The sequence below is a fragment of the Xenopus laevis genome, chromosome 5S, assembly GCF_017654675.1.
Source record: "Xenopus laevis strain J_2021 chromosome 5S, Xenopus_laevis_v10.1, whole genome shotgun sequence".
In the NCBI taxonomy this organism is placed as follows: Eukaryota; Metazoa; Chordata; class Amphibia; order Anura; family Pipidae; genus Xenopus; species Xenopus laevis.
The window spans coordinates 120,198,064-120,214,168 of NC_054380.1; the positions used below are offsets into that span (position 1 = coordinate 120,198,064).

Consider the following 16,105-nt stretch of genomic DNA (forward strand, 5'->3'; position numbering starts at 1 on the left):
CGGGTGCCGGCCATGACAGTAGGTAGCTGTGAAACTATCAGCATTTGATCATATGTTGTAAACATTCTGCACAATATTTTGAAGCTTAAAAAATGTGATGATAATAATAATAACAACAGTAGTAATAATAATAATGATAACAACAGTAGTAATAATAATAATAATAATAATAATAACAATAATAATAGTACAAATAATAATAATACAAATAAAAATAATAACAATAATAATAATAAAGCCAGCTATCCATAGAAATGCCTGAACTTGCTATTTGGTGATGGGATGGGGTGTGGTTGGCATCATCTTCTTTGATTTATGCATTTATTGTATAATGTATATGCTGAACTTTTCTGCTTCACTAAACAACTCAGCTGGACCCCAGTGCACACCATGTCAGCACTCCAGACACAAGAAGTGGGTGGAAATTGCTCCCCTTCATGTTCATTTACAGATCAATTGTGTTTAGGGATTTCAGTGGAACATTTTCATTGCACCATTTAGAAATAAATGCAATGTGCATAATTAAGTGCTGTGGGCACACAGTTTTGCACCTACTGACTCCCTATTTTGTACATATAAATGATGCACAAGGGGATGCTGATGTACCTCTCCCAACTGAGTGTTTATGAATACATTACTGACAGCACTGTATTCATGGGAGAAAGGCACTGACCTGCGTCTATGGGCTATGTGTGGTTTAATCCCTGCACCTCATCTTGTCACAATGCTAAATGCCAGTCTCTATGTAAATTCACACAATTTTTATGGCCCCCAGCTGCCCACAGAAGCTCAGAACCCCAGTGCATTATGGATTCATTGTGGTCAGATTTCATCTGAGTCTGGAGCCACATTAAAAACAACACATCTATCTCTGCATACACATCTGTGCCCACGCAAAGCCTTTACTGTCTCTTTAAAGTAGTAGCATTATTTATTCTACAGGAAGAATAACCACAATTATGTAACTGTTCTGTGTCCTGCGGATAGATACTTCCCCTTTAACTATCTCAGGCAGTATATGCTGTATGTTGTATATGGAGTGGCAGGCGGGTGGGCCATATACAGCAGCACAGTCTAACGTTTAGGGGCCGATTCACTAACTTTGAGTGAAGGATTCGAAGTAAAAAAAACTTCGAATTTCGAAGTGTTTTTTGGGCTACTTTGACCATCGAATGGGCTACTTCCACCTTCTACTACGACTTCGAATCGATGGATTCGAACTAAAAATCGTTCGACTATTCGACCATTCGATAATCGAAGTACTGTCTCTTTAAAAAAAACTTCAACCCCCTAGTTCGCCATCGAAAACCTACCGAACTCAATGTTAGCCTATGGGGAAGGTCCCCATAGGCTTTCCTAAGTTTGTTTGATCGAAGGATATTCCTTTGATCGTTGGATTAAAATCCTTCTAATCGAACGGTTCGAAGGATTTAATCGTTCGATCGAAGGAATAATCCTTTGATCGTTCGATCGTACTATCTGCGCTAAATCCTTCGACTTCGATATTCGAAGTCGAAGGATTTTAATTCCCAGTCGAATATCGAGGGTTAAATAACCCTCGATATTCGACCCTTAGTGAATCAGCCCCTTAGTGTTGTAAAGTCATCTCAGTGGAGATAGAATAAAGGAGAAGCTGTAGAATTGTAGAATTAATTTTAGTTTTTGTTGAAAAAAGTTATGGGTCCTTTAGGGGAAAGAAATATCATACATGTAGATAAAACCACAATAGATGTGATATATAGTGAATATTGTAAAATATAAGGATATCATAACTTACCAAGGAGTTCCATGACCGTATAAAAAGCACAAGGCGCTTTTATACAGGTCATGCAACTCAGATAGCCAGAAGAAGAACAAAAGGTAAGTTTTCAGCGGATGGCCAAGAACTTTTGGTTATTACAAATTTACAGGCAAATTTATAGGGGCCGGTAAATTTGTAATACAAGGCCCCGGCCTTGGCAGGTATTTTACCAGCTAGCAACCCTAGTGGCAACCCTAGTTCCAGCCCTGCCTGCTAGTAGGGTTGCCACCTTTTCTGGAAAAAAATACCGGCCTCCCTATATATTTATCTTTTTCCCCTATTAATAACATTGGGATCAACCATCATTTTTACCGGCCATGCTGGTAAAATACTGGCCAGGTGGCAACAGTGCCTGCCAGTGATGTGTAGGCCCGAAGTTCACGGGACCTTCAGGTTTATAGGTTGGGCAGATTCCGCAGTATGAACTCGGGCCATGGGCGTGTTCGGGCTGAACTTTAGCCTCCATTCTCCCCACCTACAGCAGTCTTCTGCCCCTCTTCCACCTCTGCGCATGTCTTTTTATATACTTGTGCAGGCCCCACCCCTTTCATGACATCACAATGTGACAGACGCGTATATAAAGAGGGAAGCACGCTGGATTAGGGTCTGGTGCGGGTTGGGGCACAGAGAGTGAGGGTCGGTGCAGGTCGAGCTTTTCTCAACCAGAACATCACTACTGCCTGCATAATCACTTTCCTAATTGTGCTTTAAAGTTGCCTACTGAACTGACAATCAGTGGAGAACACTGCCATCTAGTGGTTGAAACTGACAAAGCTGTTTAATGGGATATTATTCCTAGACATACTGAACTTAAATAATTATGACTGGGGTGCTTTTTAAACATAATAGGGATAACTACATGTAAATAGTATTTACTGAGCCCCACAATAATCTTTTAGGGATCCTATTTACTTAACCCCGGGAACCAAGACCAGCACACCTTTTAATGAAAATCATGCAAATGTTAATTTTCTAATAATTGAGACGTGGGGGAACATTTACTTAGGGTCGAATATCGAGGGTTAATTATCCCTCGATATTCGACGTCGAAGTATATCCTTCGACTTTGAATGTTGAAGTCGAAGGATTTACCGCATTTCCTACGATCGAACGATTCGAAGGATTTTAATCCATCAATCAAACGATTTTTCTTCGACCAAAAAATTGTTAGAAAGCCTATGGGGACCTTCCCCATAGGCTAACATTGCACCTCGGTAGGTTTTCGGTGGCGAAGCAGGGGGTCGAAGTTTTTTTTAAAGAGACAATACGCAAACTATCGAATGGTCGAATATTCGAACGATTTTTAGTTCGAAACGTTCAATTCGAAGTAGTAGTTGAAGGTCGAAGTAGCCAATTCGATGGTCGAAGTAGCCAAAAAAAAATTCGAAATCCAACGTTTTTTTTTTTATTCTATTTCTTCACTTGAGCAAAGTAAATGTGCCCCTAAATGTTCAATTAGAATTGAGCTGTTTCTTGTTGATGTATAAGCAACAATACATCTGTCTGTGCACAAATCACATTCCATAGTTATATTTAGGATTTCAAACTGGATATCTAAAGTTAAGTTTCTTTCCATGTATCTGTGCTTTGTAGGAAAGATACTACAAGTGTCTGGTACATGGACACTAAAATATCAGAGTCTCATTTGTAAACTGAGATGTCATATATGGAAACTATTGAAAAATGTCAGTAGTGAAACAGTGATTAATACATACGCTTGAACAACAATGTCCCCATCATCCCGCTGCCCATCATTCTCATTTCACATAACACAGGAGAGGCCTCATTTTGAAAGATTCATATAAAGATTTCACTAGTAAAGCTTTCATAATGTTCAGCTATGTGATCTGTTATCCAGAAAAGCTTTTAATAACAGGAAGGCTGTCTACCATAGATTCCATTTTAATCAATATTATAATCGTTTTATAAAAATGATTTTCTTTTTCTCTGTAATAATAAATCAGTATCTTGTACTTGATCCAAACTAAGATATAACTAATCCTTACTGGAAGAAAAAGATTTAACATCTAAACTTTTTTAAGTAGAAAAGTTTAACAGACAAATTACACAAAGACTCCTTACTCGGAAAAACCCAGGTCCCATACCCGTATAAACATCTTTAAAGCTCAACTTCTAGCCTTTGCCTTTATTATTAACAGTTGCTGATCCCCCCCCCCCATATAATTTAGGATATGCTGCCACCTGCTGGATTAACCTTCTTTTTACATATGTTCTATCATTAAAGGAATTGTTCAATGTAAAAATAAAAACTAGGTAAATAGATAGGCTGTGCAAAATAAAAAAAAAATTCTAATATAGTTAGTTAGGCAAAAATTTAATGTATAAAGTCTGGAGTGACTGGATGTATAACATGTCATTCAGATCACTACTTCCTGCTTTTCAGCTCTCTTGGTTTACACTGACTGGTTACCCTGGTAACCAGGCAGTAACCAATCAAAGACTTGAGGGAGGGCCACATGGGTCATATCTGTTGCTTTTGAATCTGAGCTGAATGCTGAGGGTCAATTACAAACTCACTGAACATATATGTACCATGTGGCCCCCCTTCAAGTCGCTGACTAAAGGTGGCCATACATGGATAGATCCGCTTGTTTGGCGATGTCGCCAAATGAGCGGATCTCCCTCCGATATGCCCAATATTGGGCAGATCCGATCGTGGGCCCTACGGCCCAACAATCGGATCCTAGCATTCGCAAACGGGCGGTCGGATCGCGGGACCGCATCAACGAACAGATGTGGATTTTTAATCCCATCCGATCGACTTTCGGCCAGATCTCGATCGGGGAAGCCCGTCGGGGGCCCCCATACACGAGCCAATAAGCTGCCGACTTGGTCTGTCGGCAGCTTTTATCGGCCCGTGTATGGCCACCTTTACTCAGAGTTATAGAGCTGAAAAGCAGGAAGTAGTGTTCTGGATATTATGTTACACATCCAGTCACTCCAGTCTTTATACATTACATTTTTGCCTAACTAACTATATTAGAAACATTTTTTACTTTATTTACACAGTTGTTATTTTAACACTGAACTGTTCCTTTAAGGGTAGCGTAATAATCTATATTAGTTGTATCCTAAATTGTAATTTGACAGGGATGTTTCATACAAGGAAGTCTTTGTGAGGAGCCTGGGGCATCCCATTATTAATATAAAGTACTGTAGCACCTTCCAACATATGGCCTTAATTACAATACCCCCTTCTACTCTTCCTACCCACCTTAGGGTAAGTATCCCCCTAGTAGAACAGCCTAACTGCTATTGTACAAAGTACTAATCACCCATGTTTGTTTGATAGACAATCAAGACCTGTTTTTAATATGGAAAATGTGAATGTCAGCACAATGTTTGCTCCATCTGTAACCTTTATTTTGCATAATCCCCTCAGGAACACTGTTCATTCTCGAATTCTTCCACTATGGAATACCCACCCTATCTTTTCTCTCCAGCTACAGAAGCTGATGTTATTTGCTCTCTCTTGACCTACATATGTCTGCATGGTCATTAACCTTTTCCTTTATCTGTCACCTTATCTTATCAGTATAGGATCATTACTTATGGTTAATAAATATTAAAAAAAAGCACCAGCAATTCATGAGTAAAAGGTCAGAGAAAGAAAATAGTGTAGAGGTCAGGTATATCCGCAAAGCTCTGAATTACGGAATCTCCCATAGACTCCATTGTAATCAAATAATTCTAAGGAGAGCAGAGCAGTAGAGGGGAGGAGGTAGAGAAAGGTTTCAGGACTAGAGATTCTCAGGACTTGAAAATACTTTGCCCTTGTCTTAGTGAAGTTGGGGGTTAGGAGATTAAACTCTCCAGGTGACACTTACCTGGAGGTTATGGAAGATAGCGCATAGTACAAATTAATCCAGGGACTAGTCTGATTGCCATCTTGGAGTCAGGAAGGAATTGCCCTCTGAGTTAAATTGGAGAAGCATCAAATGTTTTTTTTTGCCTTCCTCTGGATCAGCTGGCAGTTAGGCAGGTTATATATATAGACTTAAAAGGTTGAACTTAATGGGCATGTGTCTTTTATCAACCTAACTTACTATGTTACCAGGCTCTAGACACTCAAGTGGGTAGGACTCTTTGTGTAAACCCTTGGAACACACTGGGGCAAATTCACTAAGATGCGAAGTTGCGCCAGGCGCAACTTCGACGCACTTCGCCACACTTTGCCAGGTGTAGTTTCGCCAGGGCTCCGCAAATTCACTAAAATCCGAAGTTGCGCACAGGGGTAGCGTAAGGTTGCGAAGTTGCGCTAGTGTTGATTCGCTATATAAAGCGAAGTTGCGCTAGCGAAGGCTAATTTGCATACGGCGCGAAATTCAAATTTCAATGGAGGAACACGTATCTGCACTACAAATGCCTAGAAAACCTTCAAATCAGCAAATAAAAATTTTATTTTGCCCTACACATGTGCCCACTGTCTAGGTAAGTTGCCATGAGTCAGAAAATTTAGGGAGGAGGAAGGGGAGCCCCAAAAATCTTTCGATCTTTTTCAGCCTATCAGCCATCATGTAGAAAACACGCCAGCGTTTTTTGGGACTTAGAAAAAAAATTTACTTTTTTTTAAACAATCCCTATCTACTTTATTGCGCTTCGCCAGGTCTGAGGTGGCGAAGGAAGTCTAGCGTAAAAGGTAGCGTTCAGTACACTGCGCAAGTTAGTGAATTTGCGTAGTTTCGTCGCTAGCGAAGATTCGCCTGGCGTAAGGTTGCGAAGTAACACTAGCGAAACTACGCCAGCATTCGTTAGTGAATTTGCGCAGTAGCGAATTAACGCTAGCGTTCGGCGCTTCGCGCCTTAGTGAATTTGCCCCACTGTGAGATTCTGGTACACTGGGGGCAAACACTTGTGTTGTGAGAGTAGTACCCATGAGAAGTCAGTGTATGATGTGATATTGTGCCATGGAATTTGGTGGACAAAGTACTACTTTTGTTATTTCTGTCCCTGGTAATGTGAATGTGATAAGAGTTATAGCTCGATACTTCTGGAAACCAGCAAATATATATCTACCTGTTGTAATATATAAATATATTAGAAGTTAGCAAGGTCTCCAGAGTGGTTTCTAACATCTTCATTGATTACAGTACATTATAATACACACGTATCAGTGACATGTGACACCACAAAATTAAGGGGTGCAGAGCGTGTGGCACAGTGGGAAAGTGTTTGCACATGCACGGCTAGATTGCATATCCAACACTAGGGACCGCCAGTTGTAGTTACGCCACTGGAATAGTTAGTACGGGTATAGGATCCCTTATCTGGAAACCCGATATCCAGAAAGCTCAGAATTACAGAATGGCTGTCTCCCATAGACTCCATTTTATCCAAATAATCCGAATTTTTAAAAATGATTTCCTTTTTCTCTGTAGTAATAAAACAGTAGATTGTACTTGATCCCAACTAAGATATAATTAATCCTTATTGGAAGCAAAACCAGCCTATTGGGTTTATTTAATGTTAAAATGAATTTCTAGTAGACTTAAGGCATGAAGACCCAAATTACGGAAAGATCCATTATCCGGAAAACGCCAGGTCCTGAGCATTCTGGATAACAGGTCCCATACCTGTACATCATTTGCAGTTTTAATTGTTCTCGTTTAATCCATGAAGTTATTTCAGATACCATTTAAGAACTGTACAGCAGTAACATTCACATTTGAGCACTTAAGATATTGGTGTGTGGAGGGTGGGTGCATCTGGGTGCTATTGCTGACATCCAGTGGGTAACCAATCTTAGAGATTGGTTTTATGATGACTATCGCATATAACCATTAGTTGAGTGAGCCTTAAAGAGGCGGTTCACTTAGTATGTTACAGAATGGCCTCTTCCTAGCAACTTTGCAATTGGTCTTCATTTTTTAAAATTCATTTTGAATTATTTGCCTTCCTCTTCGGACTCTTCTGAACCCAGTTTTCAATGGAGGTCACTGACCCCCAGCAGTCAAAACCTATTGCTCTGTGAGGCTACGCTTGTATTGTTACTTTTTATTACTTTTATTTTTATTCGGACCCTCCTCTGTTGCTAGGTTAAATTGGACCCTAGCAACTCAATAAGTGCTGAAATTGCAAACCGGAGAGATGCTGATCCAAAAGCTAAATTAAAAAAATTATATATAAATAAATAATAATAATTAATTAATAATGAATAAATTAAGACCAACTGCAAACTGTCTCAGACTAGCACTTGCTACATCATATTAAAAGTTCATTTAAAGGTGAACAACCACATTAATACTAATGAAAAGGAAGATCCAGGAGATGCAGCAAGCCTAAGGAAACAAAACCACTTGAACAGTTTATATGTAAATATATATATAGTTTATTAGCAGACCAATAAATATAGACTCCAGACATGTAAAAAAAAGCACACAAAGTAAAAAAAAAAAAATACAAAAATATAATCCTGGCGTAGCTTTAAACAGGACATTGTTGCTGCACAAGTCTCAGTAGCAGTGCAGGCAGTCTTCAGGCGCAAGGCATTGTGGGACATGTCCTTATGTCAGTACTGGAGCAGTTGCTGTTGTTGTCAGAGGAAACCAAGATGGTTTTACAGTCTAGAAAAGAAAGAACAAGGTGGAGCTGTGAGTTCATCTCTGAAGCAATATCCTGAGAAGGTGCAAACCACCTCGGCCTTTCCATTGCTTTGTTCTTGCAAATAAAAAGGTGTTTGAACAAAACATTGCAGTATCTGATACTATTGTGTCTTAAAACTTGCTCCCCAGATATGACTGCCTAGGGGTATATAAAGGGGTAAATAGAGGGAATTGTAGCCTAGATGTTTTGGGATCCATGTCGTATTTGGTGCCAGGGGTTAAATGGGTATGAGAGCTTGAGCGTCACCTTGTGCCACATGCAAACAGGGAAAGGGTGGAAGGGAGAAGGCAAAATGTAGGCAAAAGTTTTTATTTTACACCCAAAATAATTTACATTTCCTGTACTTCAAGGAGAACTAACCCAAAAAATAAATTAGGTTAAAAATGGCATATTTTATATACTGAACTCATTGCAAAAGCCTAAAGTTTCAGCTTGTCAATAGCAGCAATGATCCAGGACTTCAAACTTGTCACAGGGGGTCACCATCTTGGAAACTGTCAGTGGGATCTGAGCAGCTGTTGAGAAGCTAAGCTTAGGGGTCGTCACTAATTATCAAATAGAAAATGAGGTTTGTCTGTATTATAAGCTGAAGCTACAGGGCTGATTATTAAATTCTGATGCTAGTTGCACTGGTTTCTGTGCTGCCATGTAGTAATTATCTGTATTAATTACTAATCAGCCTTATATTGTGACATTTCTATTCTATGTGTAATGTATATTGTGAGTGGGTCCCTAAGCTCAGTAAGTGACAGCAGCACAGAGCATGTGCAGTGAATCAGTAGAAAAGAAGATGGGGAGCTACTGGGGCATCTTTGGAGACACAGATCTTTACTGCTAAAGGGCTGTAGTTGCCTTGGGCTGGTACAGAAGCACAAAACATCATGTACAACATTTCTAGCTACGTCTTTAGTTCTCCTTTCATAGTTACATAGTTACATAGTTAAATTGGGTTGAAAAAAGACAAAGTCCATCAAGTTCAACCCCTCCAAATAAAAACCCAGCATTCATACACACACCCCTCCCAGCATATATATTTTTTAAGTGATCTCAAATGTCCTTCTGAGGTCAGTTGTCTATATCCTCTCCCATAAGAACAGTGTGTCCAGTATGCATAATATTGGAAAATGGTGGGTAAACCCCCTATGTACAGGGGAAAAGGCCATTTTAATATTATATTTGCTTTATGCTGAATATCATCTCCTGACCAGTTATCATTCTATAAGTTAGGTGTGTCAGCATGGATTACAGTTGGTTTAGCTAAGCCCAACAAACACCACAGTGGGGATCTGACTGTCCAGTAAAAAGATGGTACCCGCGTTGGCAACGCCACAACCACAGAACAAGCTGAAAATGCCAATTTTTACTTCATTTCCTATGCCTGCCCCCAAGTGTCTCCAAAGTCAATGTCCCCCACTAATCCCAACTCTCTAGTCACAACTAATGGGACAGGGATACATACACCTCATATACTACTTATTAACAAGTGTAGGAAAGAATGCAATATTTTCAGGCCAAAGAAATACAATAAAGGCCTTGCCTGTAATGGACATTATTGCCATATGAGCAGTGATGGGTTCCAATAAAACCCAGAAACCCTAATTCTAGAGGATGACACCTCATTAACAGATCTGACCACCCTAATGACATGACTATAAGAAGAATGGAAAAAGAAGAGCATAAAGAACCCAAACAGCTTCTTTAAAAGGTATTTAAAGGTATTTTTGACTACAGCTCGTTATTCATTATAAATGCCTCAGTAAAAACCAGGGGTCCTGATCAAGGCTGTAGATCACTAAGACTCACCCCTCAATGTCAATGACATCTGACCAAATAACAAGTTAGAATATTCATATGATCTCACCCACGAGATGCCCTGTTGCTATCACACAAACTGCCGTCTTATTTTTAGATTCGGGCATGATTAAATATATTAAATCATAGACTGTTGAGGAAACATCCGCTTGCTATAAAGGGAATTTCCTTATGCACCCATGGTCATTGGTGGTGGTTTCCTGGTGGTATTTACTGTAAATGGGTGCTATGCAAATTGATGGTCACTCACAGCATTGACTTAACTGGAACAAGCTAAGTCAATTTTTACTAAGTACTAAACTTTAGTAAATGCTATTCTTAAGAAAGATGAAAGGACCTATAACAAAATGAGGGGTGCTAACTTTAAGCAAAAAAAGTCTGGATGATTTTCCTACAGCCTCTAAATGTGCTCAAACACACGCTTAGCTGGTGTTACACTGAGATTACTGTCAGAATAATGCATCATTTCCTTTCCTATACTGTATGTCCTGCATACATCCTACTTTTCATATAGGCTCATCAGTAATAATTATGGAAAACAGGGAGGCATATACCTAAAGAGGCAGAGGTTGTGACCACTAACAGGCTCTGAGACTCAAGGTCTATGAGAATAATGAAACTATTATTGATTAATGAACTTAGTTTATTCCAGATCGAATACTTACAGCCCTTGATTGTTTTGGTTTCTTTTTCTTCTGATTTTTCCTTCCCTTCTTTGGTTTTCGAGGTGCTTTGCTTTCCCCATTGTTAAGTTTCTTTAACTTTTTAAGCACCCATTTGGCTTTTGGGTCAACGCAAAATGATCCATGGTTGGAAGTCCGGAATCTAGAATAAAAAAAATCCATTTCTACTTTAAATGGAAGAATTCTGAAAGTGCAGAGTACCATCCTAAAGGCATTTGACTTTCCATCACTCTCTTTGTCTCCCCAAAATAGTCAAATGCTAATGTTTGTATGACAGGGTGCACAGTCAAATGTAATACTGCATGATTGTGGAGTGCTCGACCTGAATAGTATTCACTTGTTGAAAGTGCTGGGTGCTAGAAGATACCTCCCTTGCACGGGGTCATACGTCAGTACAGAAAAAATATCCAGAAGCACACCACTGAATTGCTCATTAGAATGGGTGATTTATTTAGCCCATGAACATCCTTTGCCCTTTTTGCGGATGTTCATGGGCTAAATAAATCACCCATTTCTATGAGCAATTTAACGGTGTGCCTTCTGGATTTTTTCCTAGTCAAATAATACATGAAAATCAGTCTGACACACCCTATTGAGAAAAAAACAACAACGGTGACTTTATTTTAAGCACATTGCACAACAGAATCCAAACTTCTCCGCCAAGAGCACCTTGAAAATTTTACCATGTCTATAGCATTTACAGCACACAGAGGAGAGGATACAATATAAATATATTGATATATATATATACTGTATATTTCATAAATATATATATATAGTGCTTTCCATGTGTTTAATGTGTATGAATATATACCTCTTGTATTTGTCTATATGTATTTTGTGGTCACAGACTCATTGCACCCCCGCCTAATGGTTTTAAACATTAGTGGTGAGCACAACTTTCCCTTGTTTGTTATAGTTATACAGGAGCAGTGACCAGCTCCATGTTGTAGCTCCCACCCTTCCCAGCTATAGTCAGGTGATCCCACTGGTGTCTAATAAAAGGGCAGCCAAGTTTGGGAGTTTTACTTTGAAAGCAGCTAGTAAGTTGCAGATAAAACTTAGTCCCTTTGTAAAATGTATAATGAAGCGATAGAATTCTTAATGAATCAGATAAAATTGAGCATAGGACTGGCCAGATATGGGATGACTGTGACGTAGTTGGCCAGCTTAAATATATTGCAATATATGGACAAACAATCCCTGTGTTGTTTAAAGGGTAAGGCATTTTTCAGTAGCAGTATGCACAAAATGTCGCTGTCTTAAATATATTGATAATGAGTTGAGTGCAGAGGAATCTTGTATTTGTATATATATATATATATATATATATATATATATATATATATATATATATATATATATATATATATATATATATATATATATATATATATAAACTGTCCATGTAAAATACCCTGTGCAGCACTCGCAGGATTCATCTAAAAAATTCATCTAGAATGACACAGGGTCGTCTATAGGCTTTGATGAACAATACTTAGATACGGTGGACAATTTATGTATTTATGACATACCCTATTTATTGCCCCCAAAGTACTTACATAATAGCATCCACGCAGAGATTGGCTGCAGATTGCTCCTTGTAGCTAGTGATTGGATATCGAATCCTGGCCTTGGAAACAGCCGTGCAGCACTCAATGTTGACTTTAATGGGTCTGCGGTCTGTAATACAAAACAGTAAATAGTCCATATACTCAATTACCATAGAAAGTGTATGAATGCTCATTAAATATTATTTTCTATTACCCACTCTAGTATGCCCACTGCTGCTTTATTGCCAGACTTATAGTATTTAAGGACATGATTACACTTTACAAGTACATTAGAGGACATTATAGACAAATGGCAGGGGACCTTTTTACCCATAAAGTGGATCACCGTACCAGAGGCCACCTCTTTAGACTAGAAGAAAAGAACTTTCATTTGAAGCAACGTAGAGGGTTCTTCACAGTCAGGACAGTGAGGTTGTGGAATGCACTGCCGGGTGATGTTGTGATGCTGATTCAGTTAATGACTATAAGAATGGCTTGGATGATTTCTTGGACAGACATAATATCAAAGGCTATTGTGATACTAAACTCTATAGTTAATATAGGTATGGGTATATAGAATTTTAATTAAAAGTAGGGAGGGGTGTGTGTATGGATGCTGGGTTTTCATTTGGAGGGGTTGAACTTGATGGACTTTGTCTTTTTTCAACCCAATTTAACTATGTAACTATGTAACTATGTAAGTGTTTTGCTTTTACTGTTATGAGTATTTGCCCAGGTTTATTGCGGCTTTTGTCTGTAATAAAGAGTTTCCAGTTGTAATGGATTATGCCTGGCGATTTCTGCACAGAGACACAACCAACGCATGCTTTTAATACTTGCAGAGTTAAGCAACGCTACCAACATACGGCTGTGCAGGACATTCTGTTTGGTTTACTGGTGACATGTGGAATTTCTATGTCTTTGTCAGGTTAGGGAGTCTAAGAATTGTACATTTACTTACAGTAACAACAATGACCCTTTGACTGTTCTTGTTATTAGGCCACGGTTCCATTATTCACATTATTCAGCACCCGCATTCACAAACTCCCACCTCTCAAAAGAGAAATGTCCTCAGCCAGACAGACTGACTTTTCTCTCGCCAATTTGTAAAAATATATATTTATATATATGAGCCAATGTTAGTTCTGTCCTGACCATTTTGGTAAGGGTTCATCTTTGGCCACATGTTATTTACCTCGATTCACAACGGATTCAGGTCAGTTCCTGCCCAATGTTAACCAAACTATTCTGCACTGTATTATTCAAATCAATGTGAACATAGATGCAGATTTGTCTATCGCTGTCTTCAGTATGAGCGATATATATCTCATGTGGGTGCTAATCCCCACAATGGTGTTCTAAATATTCTATATTACTTAGAATAGAGGGGTACAGGTGGTTTGTACTCTGGTTGCTGAATGGTGTATCCCATGCTGTAATAATTAGTAATAATTAGTCCCATTCATGTTTGGGTTTATCATTTAGATATCGAAGAAGGCTGGCAAGCACTCCGTATGCCACTCGTAAGATAAAAATCGACTTTTATTTCAGCAATTTAAAAGCATTCACATTCACAGGATGTGAATGCTTTTAAATTGCTGAAATAAAAATCACTTTTTATCTTATGAGTGGCATATGAAGTGATTGGCATGTTGCTTCGAAAATTTGAGTTTCACCTCCAGCTACGGGTTCAGGGCGACGCATCCGGGCCACATGGTTCATTTGGTGAGTGTGTTCCCTTTTGAAGATTTATATATATTGTAGAAGTTTCTGCAAACCCACTAGCGCAGGAACTGGGGTATATAAAGTACACAAAAGTGAGGGAGACTAACTGGGTGAGCAGTTTATGTAATTAAGGAGATTATAATTATTAGCTTAATTAAGCACAAATCTTCTAAGAGCCGGAATGTTTTGAGCTAAGTCCTATCTATCGTTGTCATTCGGATGCTAATAAATTGGCTGTACGTGTAGTGCAGTGAAAAAGACCAGAAATCGATGCACCACTGATGCCGTAGAATGGGGGTTACGTTGGCAAATATGAAGCATTGGCTCAGTTTTAGTTCCAAATGGTCATAGTTACAAATGAGATATTCATCTGCTATATTACAACCATCTGTGTTTCAAATGCAAGAGAAATCAAACTTACTTAGTCTGTGAGGTTGAAAAAAGTCCATCAAGTTACACCCTTTGTAAAGTGATAAATCCTTCCTATCTTCTAATTCTATGTAACTTTTAGCTGATCTAGAGGAATGCAAGGCAATGTTTAATTTAGAAGGGACAAATACTTGCCAGTTCCAAAATGCCAAAACTGGGTTAGTCCCTGGACCAACAGTGTATTATCAGTAAATATACTGTATATCTTTTAACTTGCTAATAGATCATATATTGTGAAATCTACAGGGCCGAGCCTCTAATTCCCCTGATTCTATGCAGGCTTATAGGCTTGTACCAAATCAACTGGTATGCATAGAGTTACACCTGAACTTTCTTTATTCCCTCCTTTCTCCCAATACAGAAGGTGAACGTCATACTTACAGTCAATCTCTGATTGCCCGGAGGACAGCAGGCCCAAGGAGAGCAGAGTCAACGCCAGCATCAGGACTCTCAGCATTGTTTTTTGTGCTGTCATTGTTTCCCGAGACCTGAGTGATCCTAGCTGGCTACTTACTGCTGCCTATGTACTTCTGTATATGTTCGGTGGTTTCTCACCTCCTCCTTCTTTCTTAGAGGAGGAGTAAGCGATTGCAACACTAGGAGACTGCTTTAGAAAAACCCACAGCAGTGGAAAACACAGAGAAATTTCCTCGGTGCCATCACTTTCGTATTCTCTTCGGCTTGAGCTAAAACAGTGCAGGGAGGGTCAGCCGGGGAGAGAAAATAAGCACATGATCCTAGCATAATAAGTGCAACTATACTGACTCGCCCACAAACTTCATAATACAAGTTTTCTTTGCTTTCTCTGCGTCTTCTATAAACAAAACAGCCTTGTTGCTCCAAACATTGCACAGACTGCAAGGCAGAACTCTAGTGACCTATTTTCCCGCCATGGTTGCATGGCAGCAAACCCACCTGCAGTAGACTTGGTAATATCTTCAATATGTTACTCCCAGCTGCTGCAGAACTATAATTCTTGGCATGAACAGACCGCTGCTCTAGGGGATGTTTGCAGGTGAAATCAAAGAGACTCACATATAGTATAAATTAAAGAATATCCAGCACCTCTAGGGTTGCCACCTGGCTGGCATTTTACCGGTATAGTCAGTAAATTACCAGCCGAGGCTCGGGTTGGTATTACAGGTTAGTAAATATGTAATCCCTACTAATTTGGCCCTAGGCCCACTTGCTGCCTAACTAGCTACCTTCTTCCTGACTCTTTAAAGGGATACTATCATGGGAAATTTTTTTTTTTTCAAAACGCATCAGTTAATAGACTCCTACGCTGAAAGCCATTTCTCAAAAAAGCAAACAGATTTTATTATATTTAATTTTGAAATCTGACATGGGGCTAGACATATTGTCAGTTTCCCAGCTGCCCCAGTCATATGACTTGTGCTCTGATAAACTTCAGTCACTGTTTACTGCTGTACTGCAAGTTGGAGTGATATCCCCCCTCTACCCCCAGCAGCCAAACA

General features: G+C 39.2%; 1 protein-coding gene across 1 annotated transcript; it reads right to left on the reverse strand.

The window, feature by feature from the left end:
* Nucleotides 1-8,134: 8,134 nt before the first annotated feature.
* Nucleotides 8,135-15,307, reverse strand: LOC108718220 (eotaxin). Its single transcript, XM_018265906.2, has 4 exons — nucleotides 15,009-15,307; nucleotides 12,483-12,603; nucleotides 10,903-11,062; nucleotides 8,135-8,385 (listed from the first exon to the last, which is right to left on the reverse strand). Exons 1-4 carry the CDS (start codon nucleotides 15,100-15,102, stop codon nucleotides 8,326-8,328), a joined length of 435 nt encoding a protein of 144 aa, XP_018121395.1. The 5' UTR covers nucleotides 15,103-15,307; the 3' UTR covers nucleotides 8,135-8,325.
* Between the last annotated feature and the right edge of the window lie 798 nt (nucleotides 15,308-16,105).